Source organism: Eurosta solidaginis, chromosome 2 (genome assembly GCF_040869045.1).
Source record: "Eurosta solidaginis isolate ZX-2024a chromosome 2, ASM4086904v1, whole genome shotgun sequence".
Taxonomy (NCBI): Eukaryota; Metazoa; Arthropoda; class Insecta; order Diptera; family Tephritidae; genus Eurosta; species Eurosta solidaginis.
Window position 1 is genome coordinate 202634454 of NC_090320.1, and position 20073 is coordinate 202654526.

Here is a 20073-nt window from a genome sequence, read left to right on the forward strand (position 1 = left end):
GTCAACAAGAAGATAAGACCATTCCTTGGAGTGAGATTACGTACAGCCACGGGAGAGGACACCCAGGTAATTGGAGAAGTAGCATGTGAAGTAGCAATTGGGAACGTCACGGTACTACGCAATTTTATAGTGGCAGAGATTGTTGATGAAATCATAATTGGAGTGGACTTCTTAATCGACCAAGGCATCAAGATCGATATGCAAAGCAAGACGATGAAATATAAGAACATGGATGTGCCACTTAATTTCGGCTACGAGAGAGGCTACAGCAGTAAACGAGTGCTGGTGTAAGAGAGTCAGCAAATACCACCAAAATCAGAAGCAGTCATCTCGGCAAAGGTTGATGAAGATTGTGGGACAAAGAAATTGTGGGTTGTCGAAGCAGTAAACAAATCAGCACCGAACATACTTGTAGGAAAAATCCTGGCTATGACAAAACAAGATGGACGTATTCCGGTAAGAGTACTCAATGAGTTCAAGTGGTGACCAAAGGAGCTATATTGGGAAGATGCCAAGAGGCTGAAGTAGTTATTAACTGTGAACAGCTCCAGGAACACGTTTCAACTAGTAATACTGATCTTTCAAATGACATCACGGCATGGACGGAGGGGCTAGAGGAAGACAATCAGAGTAAGGCAAAACAACTGCCCCTAAAGTACGCAAACATATTTGACCAGGATGGTTCCAAACCAGGCCGCACCAACGTTGTGAACCATCAAATTGACACTGGAGATGCGAGGCCGATCCGTCAAGCTCCATGTAGTGTTCCACTGGCGAAGCGGGAAGCTGTGAGTCAAATCATACAAGAAATGAGCGACAGCGGCGTCATCGAACCATCAGCTAGTCCCTGGAGCTCACCTGTGATACTTGTGAAGAAGAAGGATGGAAAAATGAGGTTTTGCGTGGACTATCGAAAGTTTAACGATGTTACTAAAAAGGATAGCTACCCATTGCCAAGAATTGACGACACAGTGGACTCGCTATCTGGTACGAAATGGTTTTCCACACTGGACTTGAAAAGTGGCTACTGGCAAGTGGACGTGAAGGAGGAAGACAAAGAGAAAACAGCCTTCAGCGTCGGAGATGGTCTTTGGCAATTTGCAGTAATACCCTTTGGATTATGTAATGCACCAGCTACTTTCGAGAGACTCATGGTATCAGGTATTGAAAGGACTACATTGAAAAATATGCTTGGTGTACCTGGACGACATCATCGTATTGGTCAAGAACTTTGATGAACATCTTAAAAACTTGGAGGAAGTTTACCAGAGAATAGCTGGCGCTGATCTGAAACTAAGCCCCAAAAAGTGTTTGCTGTTTAAAAAGGAAGTAAATTATTTGGGTCACAAGGTAACGACAGAAGGCTTCTGTACAGCGAATGAAAAGATAGAGGCAGTAAAGGATTGGCCAAGACCACAGAACTTGCATGAATTAAGAAGTTTCCTTGGGCTGTGCACATATTACCGGCGATTTGTACCAAACTTTTCCAGCGTAGCCCATAGCCTCCATGAGCTTACAAGAAAAAATAAAGCTTTTGAATGGAAGAAGGAGCAAGAAGTGGCTTTCCAAACATTGAAAAAGCGTTTGTGCACTGCCCCAATGTTGGCATATCCAATACCAGGAGCAACATTTATTCTAGATACAGATGCGAGTGGATATGCTATAGGAGGCGTTTTATCACAACTAGTCGATGGACATGAGAAGGTAGTTGCATATTACAGCCGTTCGATTGGAAAACCAGAGAGGAACTATTGCGTTACACGGAAAGAGCTGTTGGCATTGGTAGAGTGCATTAAATATTTTCACAAATACATCTACGGCCAGCGATTCCGCGTCAGGACAGATCACGCAGCGTTGAAATGGCTTCTGCAGTTCCGTAATCCAGAAGGACAATTGGCACGGTGGATCCAGCGGCTACAAAGCTATGACTTTTCCATTGAGCATTGAGTCTCATAGTCAAAACGTGTCCAAACCAATAAATAAAATCTACAAAAAGTTAATAAATTCTCTAACTCAAATATTTTTAGGTTATGGATATGGCGAAAAACCAAAAACCAATTGGTTGGCTATGGTATGGTTATGGCGTTAGCGTTATGGTATGGCACCATTTACCGATTACATTGATTTCCATAAGGTTGGTTCGATCAGCTGTTTTATCTGGTTATGGATAAGTCACCATTATTTGGCCCTTTAGATGCTTCAATATTAGCGCACAAAAATTAGATAAATAAATCAAATCTTTGATAAACAACAACAACAAATGGGCTTGATTTCTCGTTAAACAAAATCAATATTTGACCTCAAAATATATTAAATTACTCAGTCTACAGTAACAAGCAAAAAAACAGAAGTAGCAAAAAAAACAAGTAAAGGTGTCTAAGTTCGGGTGTAACCGAACATTATATACTCAGCGTGAGGTTCAATTGTACATTTCATTTCAGATAAATTACTTTTCTACATAACACGTGGCACCACCCGTTTAAAAAAAGTCTCCGCATTTCCTCTTACAATGAAACTTGCTAAGTTATAGCTTATTATTCTAGTCTACGACCCTTTTAAACTTGTTTTATATCTAAGTTGCCGTGGTCTTTAACCGATCCCGTCCATTTTTACTAGAAATATTTTCTGCTATAAGGAAAATATGTGTACACAATTTCATTACGATATGTAAATTTTTCTTCGAGTTATGGCTCCCAAAACATAGAAAATTTCTTAGTCATAAAAGGGGCGGTGCCACTCCCATTTTCAAAAATGTTAGTGTTTTCCAATTTAATGTTATATTTCAATTTAGAAAGTAAAATTCTATTGATACAAAGCTCTTTTTCGCTAAGATATAGCTTATTATTTTCATCTACGACCCTTCTTTTATATAAAAGTGGGCGTGGTCTTTAATCGATCTCGCTAATTTTTCTTCAAAGGATTCCTTATAGTGATGAATATTGTTACGATAGGTTTTTGATTTATGATTAATAATATTTGTGAAATTGATTTTATCACAAGTGGACGGTGCCACACGCATTTTAAAATTTTTTTTTTTAATTTTTATCAAGAGTCTCAATATCAGTCCACATGTCAAATTTCAACATTCGAGGTGTATTATTTACTAAATAATCAGGTTTTATGTGTTCTCTAAAATGTTATATATATGAAAAGTGGGCGTGGTTATAATCCGATTTCGCTCATTTTCAATACCAATCTATTCTGGGTCCAGATAAGCTCGTGTACCGAATTTGGTGAAGATATCTCAATATTTACTCAAGTTATGGACGGACGGACGGACATGGCTCAATAAAATTTTTTTCGACACTGATGATTTTGATATATGGAAGTTTATATCTATCTCGATTCCTTTATATCTGTACAACCAACCGTTATCCAATCAAAGTTAATATACTCTGTGTGCAAAGCACGCTGAGTATAAAAAAACGAGTGAAGCAACACATTGGCCCACATCGTATCTCTTTTAGCTCGACAGCTTTGCAGGTCAAACCTAGAAAAAATAACAATAGGGGGACTCATGAAAGCATATAAACTTATAAGGTGTAAAATTATATCCATTTACACACGCTGTTATATGAACGCACCTAGTAATATTCTTGATGAACTTAATTGTTTAGGTATAAGCTGTATTATTGGTAAAAAAAAATTTTTGATTTTTATACAAATTAAAAAATGCTTGTAAATGACTTGCTGATGTTGGAGATTTCTGATGAAAATGCCTGCTGTAATGTCTGCAAGGTTGCATTCCTTTGAGTTTACCGCGTTTACACAATTAAATGTGCGCGTAAATTTATACAAATTTTGTAAATGATTTTTCATATAAAATTTGACAGCTCGTTTACGCACTAGACAAATTTATACGTTTACACACTTTATAAGGCATTTATAAGGTTACATGAGTCCCCCTAATACTTCCAGGAGATTGAACAAACAAAACCAAACTCATATAAATAAAAGGCGTACACACACACACACACAAAATTAATGCGACACTACACAATGATCAACGGTGACACTGCGACAAAAGCCTCACAAATTCAACACATCCCACCCTACACAATACACATATCCAAACACTGTATTAAGTACGCATTGAGTTAACGTTAATGCCCCGTTAACCGTTTCTGCTCGTTTTTATCACGTTACTATGATAATCTTTAGTACAACAACCACACAAACACGAGCGTAGAATTATATCTACATATGTATATTCAAATTTGTATTACTTTGAGTTGTTGCACTTCACTTCGGGTTCGTTGTGGACTACTTTTGCATCACGTCATTAACTAAGCTAAAATATTTGAGGTATTAACCGCACTCTCATCAATTCTTTTTTTATTGCGTATGTATATAATTTTAGTTTCGTTTGTGATTAGTTTCTTTTATAGTTCATTGAAGTTTTGTTACCGCACGTTAAAATGGTACATCCATACAATTCTCCTACTGACAATCAACTGGCTGTGACACAGCAAAGCTCACAAATTTGGGTAGGTGCGGACGTACGGATATGGCTTTGTGGAGGCGCATACAAGCATATCAACGGTTGTATTTTCCAAGACCAGCCGAAGACACTGCCTTCTTCTTCGCAATCTGCAACGAGTGAACTGAGTTTTTGTTGTTTTTGTTTATGTACAGTGGGTTGAGATGGCTAAAGAATGCTATACGATGAATTCAGTACAATTATGTAGCTTATTCACATAACCGTCTGAAGGGAAATAAAATCATCTCAAACAACTAAGTAACTTTAAAGAGAATTTTAACAAGTAAAGGTGTCGTAGCTCGAGTTTCGGTTATATATATACTCAGCGTGAATTTCAATTGTACAGTTCATTTCAGATAAATATATTTTCTAATCCTACTGCGGCATATTTTAAGCACAGCCTATTCCCAAGAAAGTAAGGGGGTCTTAGTTCGGGTGTAACCGAAATTGAATTTACGCTGCTGTTTATTTTACATATTTATTTATACATCTGCATTTTAAGGAAACATACCTAAAACTTGAAGCTTTCAGTATGTTTCAATATTATGAACGATAAATGGGCTTTTCCAGGAATGGGTTTGGCTGTCCTTAACCGATCCCGTCCATTTTTACTAGAAATATTTCCTGCTAACATAGAAGGCGACGAAGAATATTCCACACACATAACAAGCAGCTTAAAGCAAAGCGATTATCTCACATACACATATGTAGTCATCAGCTAAGAGCAAAATTTGTTACTCACATATACACACGCATATAGCTAAATAACCAAGTAAGCATTACAACTGTTCCATGTTCTGGAAAAGTCTAGACCTTAGAAAAAATATGCGAACGAGGCAACAGAGAGTATAAAAGCAGCGCTAACTGAGGAGTAACTAATCAGTTTGATTTAAACACGCTAGTAATGAAGTATAATTAAATTTGTGAATTATGTCTTTCATCTTGATGGCGATGAGACAACAAAATTGGAGGGGAAAAACGAAACACCGCAGACAATGGCGAACGCAGACTTGAGCATGATATTGGCTCCAATATCAGCACAAATGTCCGAAATGTCATCACAAATATTCACAAACATGTCATCACAACTAGAATCCCAGGAGAACCGTATAACAACCAAAATGGCCTTTATTTGGAGTACTTGGAGAGGAATACTTCACAAATTCAATTATGCTTCACTACCAGCGTGTTAAAATCAAACTGATTAGTTATTATACTCTCTGTTGCCTCTTGCGCATTTTCTCCTAAGGTCTAGACTTTTCACGAACATGGAGCAGTTGTATCACATACTTGGTTATTTAGCTATATACGTGTGTATGTGTGAACAACATTTGCTCTTAGGTGATGACTACATATGTGTATGTGAGATAATCTCTTTGCTTTAAGCTGCTGGTTAGGTGTGTGGAATATTCTTCGTCGCCTTCTATGTAAGTGTGGCTGCTTGCTGTTTTTGTGATTATTTACTAACAGTAATGCCAATATTCGCCACACTTAGTTATCAGTACAACCCACTGTAAGGAACACGGACATGTTTCACTGTTTTGAGCCTTGTAGGGGAACGGTATATAATATATATATACATAAATAACAAAACAAAATATGTTTCAGAGCAACTCGCCCGAGCTTTTTGTTGTTACAGGCGCCCTATTAATCTCGTAGGGAGGGTAATATAGAATAGAGGGTGGTTGATGCGCCACAATTCACCTATCTGGGCAACTACAGCAAACGAGTATGGAAAGTATGTATATACATAGGGACATAACGTGAATATGTTCCATAAAGCTTTCTCTTCCGTTGTTGGCAATTGTTGCGCTTTACATGAACTGCGCATGCCCCCCACTGTAACTGTCTCAATGCAATCGGGTCGAAAATGTTCTTACAACGCACCCACGGTGATTTCGTTGATTAAGCTAAGCAAAAATAATTATGTACAAATATTATCTACAAAACTTTTCCAATTGTTTTAAAATATATTGCTCATACGCAGTGGTCGAATTTAGTTTTTTTCTTTGTGCAAATTCGAAGCAAAAGTTACACATTGTGCAATTTGAGTTCGTATTTTCACGCAGACACTAACGATGTGCGATCACGATCGTTTGCTTTCGCTTGTCACTCACTAAAATCAACAGTGAATGCAAAAGGAAAAGTCCATGCTACTTTTTGGGAACGTAATAAAAACAATATGCTGCAAGGTTAAAGTGCCTTTTAATACGTTTTATTTAGTATTATTAAGTTCCTTTGAACATACATATTAATATTGACGATTTAAATATTAATAATTAATAATAATTAATTAATTATTAATAAATATTGACAATTTAATATAAGTAACTTTTTATACGTTCTACTTAGTTTTATTAATTTTTATACATTTTTTTTTTTATTGAATATACGTTTTGAAAATATATATTTCTGTCTTTACATTTACTTTGTTTTATAGTTCTTTCTTAATGAAATGGTGTTTTTTTTAAGTAAATTTTGCATTGAAGAAACACCATACCTTCTTTTATAAAAAAGTTTTATCTGGCTAGCTCGACCTCCGCGTTCTTAGTTATATGAATATAAGTAAATATTGTTAGGATTAGCTTGAAATCGAATAACCAGAGTCCTTTTTTAATTTCGAACTTCACAGTCCACATTTTCTTTTAGCACACTGTGGGGAGTTGTCACTCAATTTTTACACACACTTAAGCAATTGTTTTAGTATTTGTGTGGCCGGCTCTGGTCTAAAGCATGGTTCAATTATGTACAGGTTGGCTCATCTCATCAGCTGATTTTATTTATGTCATTGCATGGTCGAAGGGATTGTCAAAAGGAGATGGCAAACTCAAAATGAAACCAACACATTGGCAACATTTTACTTACACATACAAAAACTGCTAAGTTTTATGTTTCCATTCCATACCATTCGCACCAACACCAATACACAGATTTTGACAATTTGAACCAGGCATGCTTAACCAACGAAACGATATCATTTCGTTACGATAATCAACGTTAATAAACGAAACGAAGTCATTTCGTTTCGTTTATTAACGTTAAGATCGTCAAATTAACGAAATGATTTCGTTTCGTTTTCTGCCATATCAAAACGAAATCAAATCGTTTATGTTGATTATTAATTTCAAACTATGCTGGCAAAGCTGATTGATGGCGGAGTCATTAAAGGTGAAAGCATTAGCCAAGCTGATTGCAACTTTTCTCATGAATTTTGACAGTACGAACATTTCTCAGAGTATTTTTGACATTACCACCAACGAATTACACAAACAAATTACATAGAGTTTGTGTGTGTATGTGCGCTCGTTGTTGCCACCTTACGGCTTCACCATTGCTATAGCATTGCCAGCACAATTCAAACATAAAGTATCACGTTTTTGTTAACGTTTTTAACGTTAACGAAAGCTTTTCGTTTCAGTTAAAAACGAGATACAATTTATTTTGATAATTTCTTTATCGATAATATTTCGAAGTGTTTCAACGGAAACGGTGGAAATTTTTTGATAAACGATTAGCTTAACGTTAAGGTGCATCCCTGATTTGAACAGACATATTTTGTTGCTTTACAGATGAGCCAACCTGTATATAGTTGAACCATGGGTCTAAAGTGAAATTATTATATACTGCTGTAGTTGAAAATTGCGACTGGCGGGAGATGGGTTTCCGTTTAAAGCCGTAGTTAAGCAGCAGTTACCCACCGACGTGTGTAACGTACGTATACGTATGCCGTACGTACACACATTTGAGCGAAATTTATGCCCGTAGTGGCAAAGAAAAAATTGATGCCATTGTCCTGTTTGAATGCATGCTTATGGAAACATCAACTTTTCTATTATAATTTTTGATGTTGCAAAAGGCTGGAATTAATATTAAATAAGTATAAATAGATTACATATTTTTAATCTGCACTTTTACATAATTATTTCGAATTATTTCCACAATTTTTCAAACTTTAATTAAGTGTTTTTGCATAAACGGTCAAAAATTAGCGCACAAAAGTTTACTAGGCAACTCTGTCTAGTGAGAGAGCGATCAGCTGACACGTTCTTACGGAAAAAATCAAAATTGTTTTGATTTCTACGTTCCGGGCTACGTACGTATGTGCATTGCACGGCGATGAGTTTTCGTTTACATTGCACATTCATAAGATAGGTCATGTCAGCTGACACGTTTTTTGTACGTACGTTCGTGGGTAACTAAAACTTTACACTATGTGACATATTAAAAACTTTGTTCTGTGTAAATATTGAAAGTTCTACTTCTTATATGGCACTTCGATATTTTGTAGGTCTTACCAAAGCGCCCGGCATGGTGTAATGGCAGCGTGCTCTACCTACCACACCGAAAGTCATTAACTCCCGGGCAAAGTAACATCAAAAACTCAGAAACAAGTTGTTTGAGTTCAAATAAAGTTTTTCTAAGCGGGGTCGCCCCTCGGCATTGATTTGGCAAGCACCCCGAGTGTATTTCTGCCATGAAAAGCTTCTCAGTGGAAACTCGCCTACGTTGCAGATGCCGTTCGGAGTCGGCATAAAACAAGTAGGTCCCATCGCGCATGGGTACTCTTTCTTTAACCATGGAGCCAACTTCTATGGTCTCGAATCTACAACGCAGATTCCAGGAGGGATATCCACTTTCATGCAGGAGCTGGGTACAATACTGGCGCACCTGCAGGGCAGTCTGTGCCACACGGCGTCGGCAATATTCGGTAGGACGTAGAAACCCCTTTTGCCTTCATATAGAGATTCCGCCATTGAAAGCGTGTTGAAGATACAGTTTTAGATCTAACGCTGTTTGGTAGGAATTGATAAATCAAGCAACAACGTGGAGGTTTGTTGTTGTTGTAGCAATGCTCGCCCCACCTAATAGCCGCGACCGATCACAAATTGTCATCAATATCCTCTAAGGGGAGTCCAAGGAAACTTACCGTTTCAACAGGGGTGGACCATAAGGAAAGGGGTGTTAGAGGCGTTGGTTCCACATTACAATTAAAGAGATGGTTGGTGTCATGTGGGGACACATTGCAAGCGGGGCATACATTTTGTATGTCGGGGTTGATTCTGGATAGGTAAGAGTTTAACCTGTTACAGTATCCAGAACGAAGTTGAGCAAGAGTGACACGCGTTTCCCTGGGGAGTATGCGTTCCTCTTCCGCGAGTTTTGGATAATTTTCTTTAAGTACTGGATTCACCGGGCAATTCCCGGCATAGAGGTCCGACGCCTGTTTATGGAGTTCACCAAGGACCTGCTTGTGTTTTTTCACTTCATACGGCTGTGTTCTCAGGTGCCGTATTTCCTCAAAATGCTTACGGAGATGAGTCCTTAAGCCCCTAGGCGGTGCTGGTTCATCAATCAGATGTCTGTTGGGATGCCCAGGTTTCTGGGTATTCAACAGGAACTGTTTGGTCAGCATCTCATTTCTCTCCCTGATGGGGAGTATTCTCGCCTCATTATGCAGATGGTGTACTGGGGACATAAGAAGACAGCCCGTGGCGATTCTGAGATCAGTATTTTGACAGGTTTCTTCCAGTGGGTAATTTTTAGGCTTGGCGACCATATGGGTGACGCGTAGCACGTAATCGGCTGGCTAATTGCTTTGTATGTAGTCATCTTTATCTTTTCCCCAGGTACTGCCAGCGAGGGATTTGAGGATTTTGTTACGGCTCTGAATTCTCGGAACAATTGCCGCTGCGTGCTCACCAAAATGTAGATCCTGATCAAACGTCACACCCAAGATTTTGGGGTGTAAGACAGTCGGTAGCGTAGTACCATCAACGTGGATGTTCAAAATGGTCGACATTTGGGACGTCCATGTTGTAAATAAGGTCGCGAAAGATTTAGTCGGTGATAATGCCAGGTTTCGCGAGGCGAAAAAACTGGAGAGATCAGGGAGGTAGCCGTTTATTTTATTGCATAGCGCATCGATCTTTGGGCCTGGGCCTGTGGCCATTATTGTGCAGTCTTCGGCGTAGGAAACGATTGTGACTCCTTCCGGTGGTGAAGGTAGCTTAGATATGTAGAAATTAAACAAAAGTGGGGATAGGACACCACCCTGTGGCACCCCTTGTTTAATTCTCCTTGGTTTTGATGTTTCGTTTCTAAATTGCACCGATGCCTGCCGACCACCCAGATAATTTTCGGTCCACCTTTTAAGACATGGGGGAAGGGTAGACCCTTCCAGGTCTTGCAGTAACGAGCCATGATTGACCGTATCAAAAGCTTTTGATAGGTCTAGCGCTACGAGTACTGTTCTATGGTGGGGGTATTGATTTAAACCGCAATTTATCTGGGTGCTAATGGCATTTAGCGCGGTGGTAGTGCTATGGAGTTTTCTGAAGCCATGCTGATGAGGGGCTAGCTGCAAATTTGCTTGGAAATAAGGGAGCAAAATGGCTTCAAGCACCTTTGCCACTGGCGATAGGAGAGATATCGGACGATACGACTCACCTATGTTAGCTGGTTTCCCAGGCTTTAGTAGCGGGACCACCTTGGCCATTTTCCATTTCTCGGGTATGACAAAGGTGGAAAGAGACAGGTTGAAGACATGCGCTAAATATTTGAAACCCTCTTTCCCTATGCTTTTAAGCATCGGCATGGCTATGCCGTCTGGGCTTTGGATGGTTTAGCACGACCAATGGCGTCCTCAACCTCTTTAGCGGTGATGGTGATTGGTGACGCGCTGAATTTGTGTTTATGTGCGTGTCTATTGGCTCTCCGTTTATCTTTGTCGACCGTAGGATGCATTATATATTGTCGGCAGAAAGCGCTCGCGCATTTTTTCGCATCCGACAGCACTTTGTCGCCAAAGGCGATGGAAACTTTGTCTTTGTGCTTAGTCGGATTCGATAGGGACTTTACGGTGGACCAAAGTTTACCCACACCGGTAGAGAGGTTACAACCTCTTAAGTGCTCCTCCCATTTCGCCCGCTTGTGTTCATCCACAAGCAATTTGATGCGTTGGTTTATATCCCTTATTTGGGGGTCGCCTGGATCGGCTGCCAGTTGACGCAGTTTACGAGTTCTGCGCTCACGATTGAGATATCTGGCGAGCTGTGACAGCTTCCTACCATACGTGTGGGGGCGTCTCCGTTTATTGTGGAGAACGTCGTTTCTTCTATTTGATCCGCCAACATCTCACCCCCACTGTCCGCCCGCAAGTTTGAATGCCATAGGTCATGATGGGCATTGAAATCGCCTAAGATAATGCGATTGTTGCCAGTGAGTAAGGCCCTGATATTAGGGCGGTATCCACTGGGGCAACAGGTGGCAGGAGGGATGTAGATGTTGATTATTTCTAGGTTTGCATCGCCTGACCGGACAGATAGGCCTTGACGTTCTAAGACATTGTCCCTGCGGTCGATGCCAGGATCAAATATATAATATTGCACAGAGTGGTGTATGATAAACGCGAGGCCGCCTCCATTTCCGCTCTCGCGGTCTTTCCTGTGGACATTATACCCAGAGCAGGTCTGCAATGCAGATCTTGCTGTGAGTTTAGTCTCTTGAATCGCAGCAATGCGGATGCTGTGCCGCTTCATGAAATCGACTATCTCCGTAATCTTCCCAGTTAGTCCATTGCAGTTTAACTGCAGAATTCTGAAGTGCATAAGGGGAGACGCCGCCACTCTGGGGGTAAGTGACGGGTGACTACGCCTGGGTTGTGGAATGCCAGGACGCAATTGCTGTTGTGGGCCTGGGACTCGGCGTCCTTGGGAAAGCATTGGGCTACCCGGATGATTTAGGTTTGCGACCTGGCAACATGGCGCGATGAAACCCGTCGGGGGGTTGCCGTCGCGGAGACCAGAACATCTAGGAAAGTGGCACCACCCAAGGCAGGAGCTGCATTGAGCGGATGTCGCAAACCTATATATTCTGTGCTGGCAGACGGTGCAAACGGAGGGAGGGACTAATAGTGTGTTTCCTTGGCCTGAACGATTGCTGCCGAGAAAGAGAGTGGTGGGGGGGGGGGGGGGGGGGGGGGGGGGGGGGAATACGGGGGCAGGGGCTGATGCTCACCATTGCTACCAACTCTACTACGAAGTTAGTAGTTATGAGTGGTATCAGCTGTTTGAGTTGTTGGCGCCGTGGGGCGCGGGCAGCAGCGGGTACTTGTTGTGGCTTACTGAGCAGCGGGGCTGCTGGAACGTAGTGTGTGTGTGTGTGGGGGGGGGGGGGGCTTAGGCGTAGACTACTACACATTGCAACCAGGACATACATTTTTTATGTCGGGGTTGATTCTGGTTAGGTAAGAGTTTAACCTGTTACAGTATCCAGATCGAAGTTGAGCTAGAGCGACGCGCGTTTCCTAGGGAGAGTGCGTTCCTCTTCGGCAAGTTCTGGATATTTTTGTTTAAGAACTTGATTCGCCAGGCAATTCCTGGCATAGAGGTCGACGAATGTTTTTGGATATCACTGAGGACCTGCTTGTGCTTTTTTGCTTCATACGGCTGTGTTCTCAAGTGCCGTATTTCCTCATAATGATTACGACGGAGATTACCCCTTAAGCCCCTAGGAGGTGTAGCCTCATCAATGGGATGCCCAGGTTTCTGGGTATTCAACAGAAACTGTTTGTCCAACATTTCATTTCTCTCCCTAATGGGGAGTACTCTCGTCTCATTGTCTAGGTGGTGTTTGGGCAGTATTTTGGCAGCACTGTATTTTCTTCCAGTGAGTAACCTTCGAGCTTGGCGACCATACCGGGGGCACGTAGCGGGCAATCGGCCGGCCAATTGCTTTGTAAGTGGTAATGAGCGTTTCTTTGTCTTTTCCCCAAGAGCTGCCGGCAAGAGATTTGGGGATTTTATCACGGCACTTAATTTTAGGGACAATTAGGGTTTTATGCTCTCCAAAATGTAGATGCTGATCAAAAGTCACACCCAAGTTTTTTTGGGTGTAAGACAGTCGGTAACGTAATGCAATCAACGTGGATGTTCAATGTGGTCGACATTTCGCGCGTCCATGTTGTAAATAAGGTCACCGATGAATTGGTCGGTGACAATGTCAGGTTTCGCCAGGCAAAACAAGTGGAGAGGCCTGGGCCTGTGGCCATTATTGGGCAGTCATCGGCGTAGGAAACGATAGTGGCTACTTCCGGCTAGTGAAGGTAGCTTCGATATGTAGAAGTTAAAAAGAACTGGGGATAGGACTCCAACCTGTGGTACCCCTTGTTTAATTCTTCTGGATTTAGATGTTATGTTCCTGAATTCCTTTTGAGCCTTGGAGGTTCTTTATAAATAGCGTAATAGAAATTAATAACATCATAGAACCTTGCCGTGTAGCACTAAGTGATGTACAAGTCAATTCTAGATTAAAGTTTGCCAAAATAACAACAGATGAAGTTATTAATATTCTAAAAGAGTTCAAATATAAAATAGGCGGCAGAAATCTTTTATCTGATGGAGTACTTAAAGACTGTATATCGTATACAGGATATTTCTACGCACAAATAATCAATAACAGCCTAGAAGAGGGTCTTGTACCAGAAAAGTGGAAAACGTCAACGGTGATACCAGTGGAAAAAGTTAAAAAGACAGTAAAACCTGAAGAACTTAGACCCATAAACACCCTGCCTAGTGATTGTAAAATACTTGAAGCTTATGTTAAGAACCAGTTAACGAAATACCTTGACGATAATAATATACTAGCCCACCAACAGTCAGGCTTTAGAAAGAAACATTCATGTGAGACAGCTCTTAATTTGGTGATACATGACTGGAAAGAAGAGTTAAATAATAAAAAATTGGTTGTTTCAGTCTTCCTAGACCTCAAACGAGCTTTTGAAACAGTGGATAGGGAGATCTTAATCAAAAAAATGCAACGTATTGGTATAACTGGTATAGAACTTGACTGGTTTCGCAGCTATTTGAAGCAGAGGAGACAGAAAACGGTTATAAATACCGTGATGTCTGATGAATTGGAAGTACCCATAGGGTTACCACAAAACTCAGTTTTGGCACCGATACTGTTCTTAATTTATATTAATGATATAGTTAACGCTATTGAAGGTTGTGAAATTAAACTATTCGCTGATGATTCATTAATAATGATTAGTGAGAATAAAATTAATTCTGCACTTTCTAAAATACAACATGAACTGAATAACCTGTATAAATGGTTGTGCGGAAATAGACTGAAACTTAATATAAATAAAACGAAATTTATCATAATAACAAGGAGGAACGTTAATGAGGATATTGCAACGAATTTGCTGCAAATCCTCTTATTTTCAATCCTCTGCTAAGTTAGAATCACTAAACTGTTGAATAACTAACTCCAATATTGAATGATGGAAAAATGGCCTTTATTAAGTACTTCACAATAACACTTATACTTTACTACTCGCTGGCTTAATAACCAAACTGATTGATAACTCAAATGAAACTCTACTATTGGCCGCCAGATCGCGTGCTTAATCAAACTGATTGATAGCTCAACTCAAACTGAATTACAGCGCCTCTACATCTGTTGCCTTTTATACCCTTTGGTTTCCTCGTTCGCATTTTTCCAGAATGTACTAGCATTGTCCATGAGCTCTCAAACTTCTCAGCTATAACTAAAATTGCACAATTTTATACATCTTTTAGGCGCTTCCAGAATCTACTAGTCCATTAGCTCTCAAACTTCTCAGATATATGCATGTGTTTGCGCATTGACTCTCCGCTGCTCGTATTCGTACATGGTACATATTTGTAGAGGCAATTATTTATTCGTTTATGTAGATACATAAAGATTGAATTATTGATGTGAATGTTTGTAGTTTACAGTCTCTCGCGCGCACATAGGCGTATAAGTAAATGCATCTGTGTGTGACATCTCTCTGAGCTGCCTTATATATGTGTATACTTGATTTGATTATTAACGTAAATACTGCTTGGGATGGCCTTAGCATCGCCTTAGTGATGGGATAATTTAGTGATGCTAATATCCGTGACACTGCCCTCCACCTAAGTCTGATCGTCCCGATCAGACAAATCACTCGATCTAAACGTTGCCAGCCTTTCCAAATGGACCACTTTCATTTTGGTTCGTCGTTTACCGATGGTTTGTATGCGGTACACTACATCGTTAATCCGTTTTACAACTTTGTATGGGCCTTCCCAATTACACTGCAATTTCGGGACAAACCTTTTTTACGTTGTGGGTTGTATAACAGCACCAAATCTCCTTCCTGAAAACCTTCTGAATTAATGGCTTTATCATATCTGGCTTTCATCTTGTCACTCATAATCTTTGTTCGTTGCCTTATCAGATCATGTATTTCTCTTAGCTCTTCTTCCAAATCACTAGTGGATTTCCTGACATTTCTCTCCGCATTGGCATCTATCCCAAACTTCAAATCAGCTGGCAGTCTAAGGTCATTGCCAAAAATTACTTTTGCAGGGGTTTGGCCCGTTGTCTCATGCACTTCTGATCGGTAAGCCATTAAGAATAATGGTATGCGGGTATCCCATTCTTTATGGTACTTGTCTACTACTTTCCTTAAGTGCTCCTCCAATGTTCTATTGAATCGTTCTACCATACCATCGGATTGAGGATGCAATGCAGTTGTCCGTGTTTTTCGAATGCCCAATGACTTACACATTTCCTGGAACACAGCTGATTCGAAATTCCTGCCTTGGTCAGAATGTAACTCCATTGGTACACCATACCTTGCAACCCATTCGTTTTTAACCACTTCTGCTACTGTTTCTGCTTCTTGGTTTGGGATTGGGTATACCTCTGGCCATTTACTGAAATAATCCATAACCACCAGTACGTATTTGTTTCCGCGGTTGCTAGTAGGAAATGGACCTGCGACATCCATGGCGATCCTTTCAAATGGCGCACCTGAGTTATATTGCTTCATCTGGCCATGACTTCGTGTTCTGGGCCCTTTCGCTCTGCTGCAAACCTCGCAGTACGCAATCCACTCAGTGACCGACTGACTGCAACCAACCCAATAGAATCTCTGTTTAATCTTCTCGAACGTCTTCGTGATTCCAAGATGACCTCCGCTTGGACCATTATGCAGCTCGCTGAGCACGTCAGGAATCCTCTTTCTGGGAACAACTATCAGTTTATTCTTGTATTTACCATCCTCACTCTCCCATACTCGATAAAGGCAACCGGATATCAATTCTAAACTGTTCCACTGTGCCCAATATGACTTCGCAATGGGACTCTCTGCTGACATCTCTTCTCTGTTTGGTCTTTCATTTCGTTCGAGCCCTTGCATAACACGTGACAGATCTGCATCTTCTAGCTGGCACTTTCTTAGCTGTTCCTTGTCCCATTCATCTGTACATGTTATATTCATTAGCCGGACATCTATAATGTCTTCTTTAGCCTCGGCTTTTGAACAGTGCGTGCATTCCAAACTACATGGTCTTCGTGACATTGCATCAGCATTTCCATGGGTACTACCTTTTCGATGCTCAATGGAAAAGTCGTAGCTTTGTAGTCGCACCCCTTGAATGCGTTATTTTAGTCGCCTCTTACGACAGGCATATCTACCGCGGGTATATTCTAACCCCCTAACCCGCTGGGGCAGATAAGAGATCTTTATAAGCATTACGATTCGATTCTGCACTTACCAATACAGCAGTTTTTTCTAGAAAAGCACGAGCAGGTACAATCCACACAGAGTCGGTAAATTCCTCTGCCAGACTCCACCCGATAAACACCGTTATTTTAGAAGAGGAAAGCACACTACCTAACGAGGCACGCGTCAATATCTACCTCTTTCTGGATATTGTAACAGGTTAATCTTTTATTTATCCAGAATAAACCCCGACCAACGGTTTTGTGGAGTGTTATCGATGTTGATAGTCCATTGCGGATATATGTAGATCCGGTACGTTCTGTTAGCAAGAACCATTAGTTTCATGGCGAATAGGCCTTTCGTTTCCTTCGTTGATGTATTTACGTGCTTTAAGCGCCAAATACACGACACGAACATTTCCGCGAACAATCCCGTTATGTCATGTTTCTGCGACCTTTTCTGTCGTGTATGGTGGTGTTTGCCAGTTCGCGCAAATGTTCGCCAAAAATCAAAATATTTTAATTTTTGGCGAACATTTGCGCGAACTGTTCGTGAGTGTATGGCGAAATAGCTCATAATCGTAATAATTTCTGAACGGAACAGACGTGCGCGGAAAAGTAAAATGGACAATAAAAAATTTCTGAGTGAATTTATTGAAATGTATAAATTTTTTTACGCTTAATTGCCACAGCGAGCAATATTGCTGCAGCACAATTGTTGTCCGTATTCATCGCTGTCTGAAAGAGAACTAATGTTCGGCCAAAAGTTCGTATGGTGTATGGCCAAAGCTGCGAACAAGATTGCGGAATGTTGGCGGAAATGTTCGTGTCGTGTATTTGGCGCTTTAGCAGTCGACCCCTGTTGCAAATTAATAAATTTTTCTTCCCCTTTTAAAAGCTTTAACATAAACGGCAACATTGAACAGCTGACTGAATTATTTTGTGTCATTTGATTTCATAGATATTTTTTACATTAGAAAATTTCTTTTAAAATATTTTGAGTCTCTAAATTCTCAGTTAATTATAAAAAGTTAAATATTTATAATAAAATAAATACATTATAATGTCCGTTGCTGCTAAAATATCTTTGGTGCTATCCGTCGGCTTTGCGGGGGGAGTTATTGGTTATGTTCATTACAAGCAAAGTTCAGACCGGTAAAATTGCCAAAAATTCGTATAAACATTGAAAATTATATTTAAAAAAATATAACTTTATTTTCCTAACACAGCGCGCGTCTGCATGAAGGTGTCGTAAAAGACATTGAGCGCCAGCAACGTCGTAAAATAGAAAATACATATTTGCTGCAGAAACAAATTGATCTCACCACGCAACTCAAAGACATGGAAGCTGCAGAAAGTAATCCAGATTTAAAACAAAATACAAATATACAATAACCTACCATTTATAATTTAATTTCTAAATATATATAGTATTAGAAGAAACATCTAGTCGGTACTTAATAATTGTTTTTATTTAGATGGGTTTATAGTTCTTGCAACAGGTTATATGCACATATGTATACATATTTGCCTGTTAATATTTATTAAATTAACCAATTCGCAGCAGTAAAATTTCTTACCACTACTTTAATTGGTAGGAATACATGTGAATTAATTAAAATTACATAATTGAAAATTTCAAAATGAAGATGCCATTGGCCGGGGATGCATTTTCGTCATCTTTTCAAAATATGTATTTGATTTCAATTGTCTTGTGCCAGGAGCTTTAAAAAAAAACTGTTGGAAACATTGTAAATAATGTATACAATATAGAAAGGAGGCCTCCATTTGAAATATTTAGTAGCGTCCTTTGCCACCACCAGGGCCTCCTCTACCCTCACGACTTCGCGAACGACGGCGATCTCGGGAGCGTGAACGACGGCGTCGTGGTGAACGGGAACGCGAACGTGTACGGCGACGTCGTGAATATAGGTATCTATAATAAAAGACAATCACAATGAATCTCATTATTTATATCTTCAAAATACGGGTACCTTCGCAATTCCCTCGAAATTGGTTTCAAGTGCATGAAATTGCAAAATCCGGACCGTGTGCACTCGCCCATTTCATATTGCCGACAGCAGGCTTCACGGAAGTCAGTAACCGGCGACAGTTCCGAATATACCGGTCGTCCACCAAACCAACGATTATTCAAATCATTTGCAGCTTTCTCAGCGTCCTGCTCATTTCGAAATTTTATGTAAACATTTCCCACCAAATGATCACCCAAATTATCGCATACATTCATCTCTTCAATTTCACCATACTTATCCTCGCATTCAACGAAAACATCTTCAAAAAAGTTATCATAATGCTCTTGCATTTCTTCGTCAGATACATTTGCCACTAAATGTGAACCGTCTGCAGATTTTGCTGAATTTTGGGGATTTACATAGAGATTTTGTAGTAAAACAGTTTGAGAGAATGTAGGCTTGTTATGTATGCGTGAGCAGCGGTCGCCATGGCGGCAAGCGCCAATTTTAAAATAAAATGAACAATTAACTCTGCAAATTAATATTGAATATCATTTTTATCAAATATAATTTAAAGCGTATGGGCTCTTATCACTCACTTGTCTTTTTCGGTACCGAAAATGGACGCCAAATATTCAGCCATGCTTTTGTCGTCCCACGCAAAGGCGGCTTCAAAATAAAATCAACTTTATATATTTTAACACAACTTTTTTAGTGTATTCTTTTAGTATATTAAAACCAAACAAATGCTGCGTGAAATAATAACCTTTTTTCGTATAGTTTGCAGCAAAAAATGCAGCCGGAACTTGGTATAAAAACACAATTTTCCTTTTGTCGCCGCTTTTTCTACATTTGACAACTGACTACATTAGCTTTGTTCGAAATAAATTCGCACATGTTGGTAATAGTGATTTCGAAAAGGGTTGCACAGAAGGTATATACTATTAATTGTGCAGATTAGGGGCCCCACCCTAAAATTGGGCCTTTTTCTTTGAGTGAGGTATCAAAAGACGCGTATTCACGTCTAGATCAAGAATCCGAAAGCGGAAGTTAACTTTATTTACCCGTTACGATTTTAACGAAAAACCGAAAAAAGACCCG

General features: G+C 40.0%; 3 protein-coding genes across 4 annotated transcripts in view; 1 reads left to right on the plus strand and 2 right to left on the minus strand.

Moving 5' to 3' along the window:
* Window positions 1-4455, minus strand: part of LOC137240513 (androgen-induced gene 1 protein) — an 83691-nt gene extending 79236 nt beyond the window's left edge. For both annotated transcript variants that reach the window (XM_067766912.1, XM_067766913.1), the window contains exon 1: window positions 4227-4455. The gene's annotated coding sequence lies outside the window, so the exon portion shown is untranslated. The remainder of the gene's footprint in view (window positions 1-4226) is intronic.
* A 13453-nt stretch (window positions 4456-17908) lies between these two features.
* LOC137242562 (protein PET117 homolog, mitochondrial) lies at window positions 17909-18455 on the plus strand. Its single transcript, XM_067769835.1, has 2 exons — window positions 17909-18154; window positions 18229-18455. The coding sequence occupies exons 1-2, from the start codon at window positions 18063-18065 to the stop codon at window positions 18392-18394; spliced, it is 258 nt and encodes an 85-aa protein (XP_067625936.1). The 5' UTR covers window positions 17909-18062; the 3' UTR covers window positions 18395-18455.
* Window positions 18447-19830, minus strand: U2af38 (U2 small nuclear riboprotein auxiliary factor 38). Its single transcript, XM_067769833.1, has 3 exons — window positions 19572-19830; window positions 18994-19503; window positions 18447-18935 (listed from the first exon to the last, which is right to left on the minus strand). The coding sequence occupies exons 1-3, from the start codon at window positions 19613-19615 to the stop codon at window positions 18797-18799; spliced, it is 693 nt and encodes a 230-aa protein (XP_067625934.1). The 5' UTR covers window positions 19616-19830; the 3' UTR covers window positions 18447-18796.
* Window positions 19831-20073: the final 243 nt, after the last annotated feature.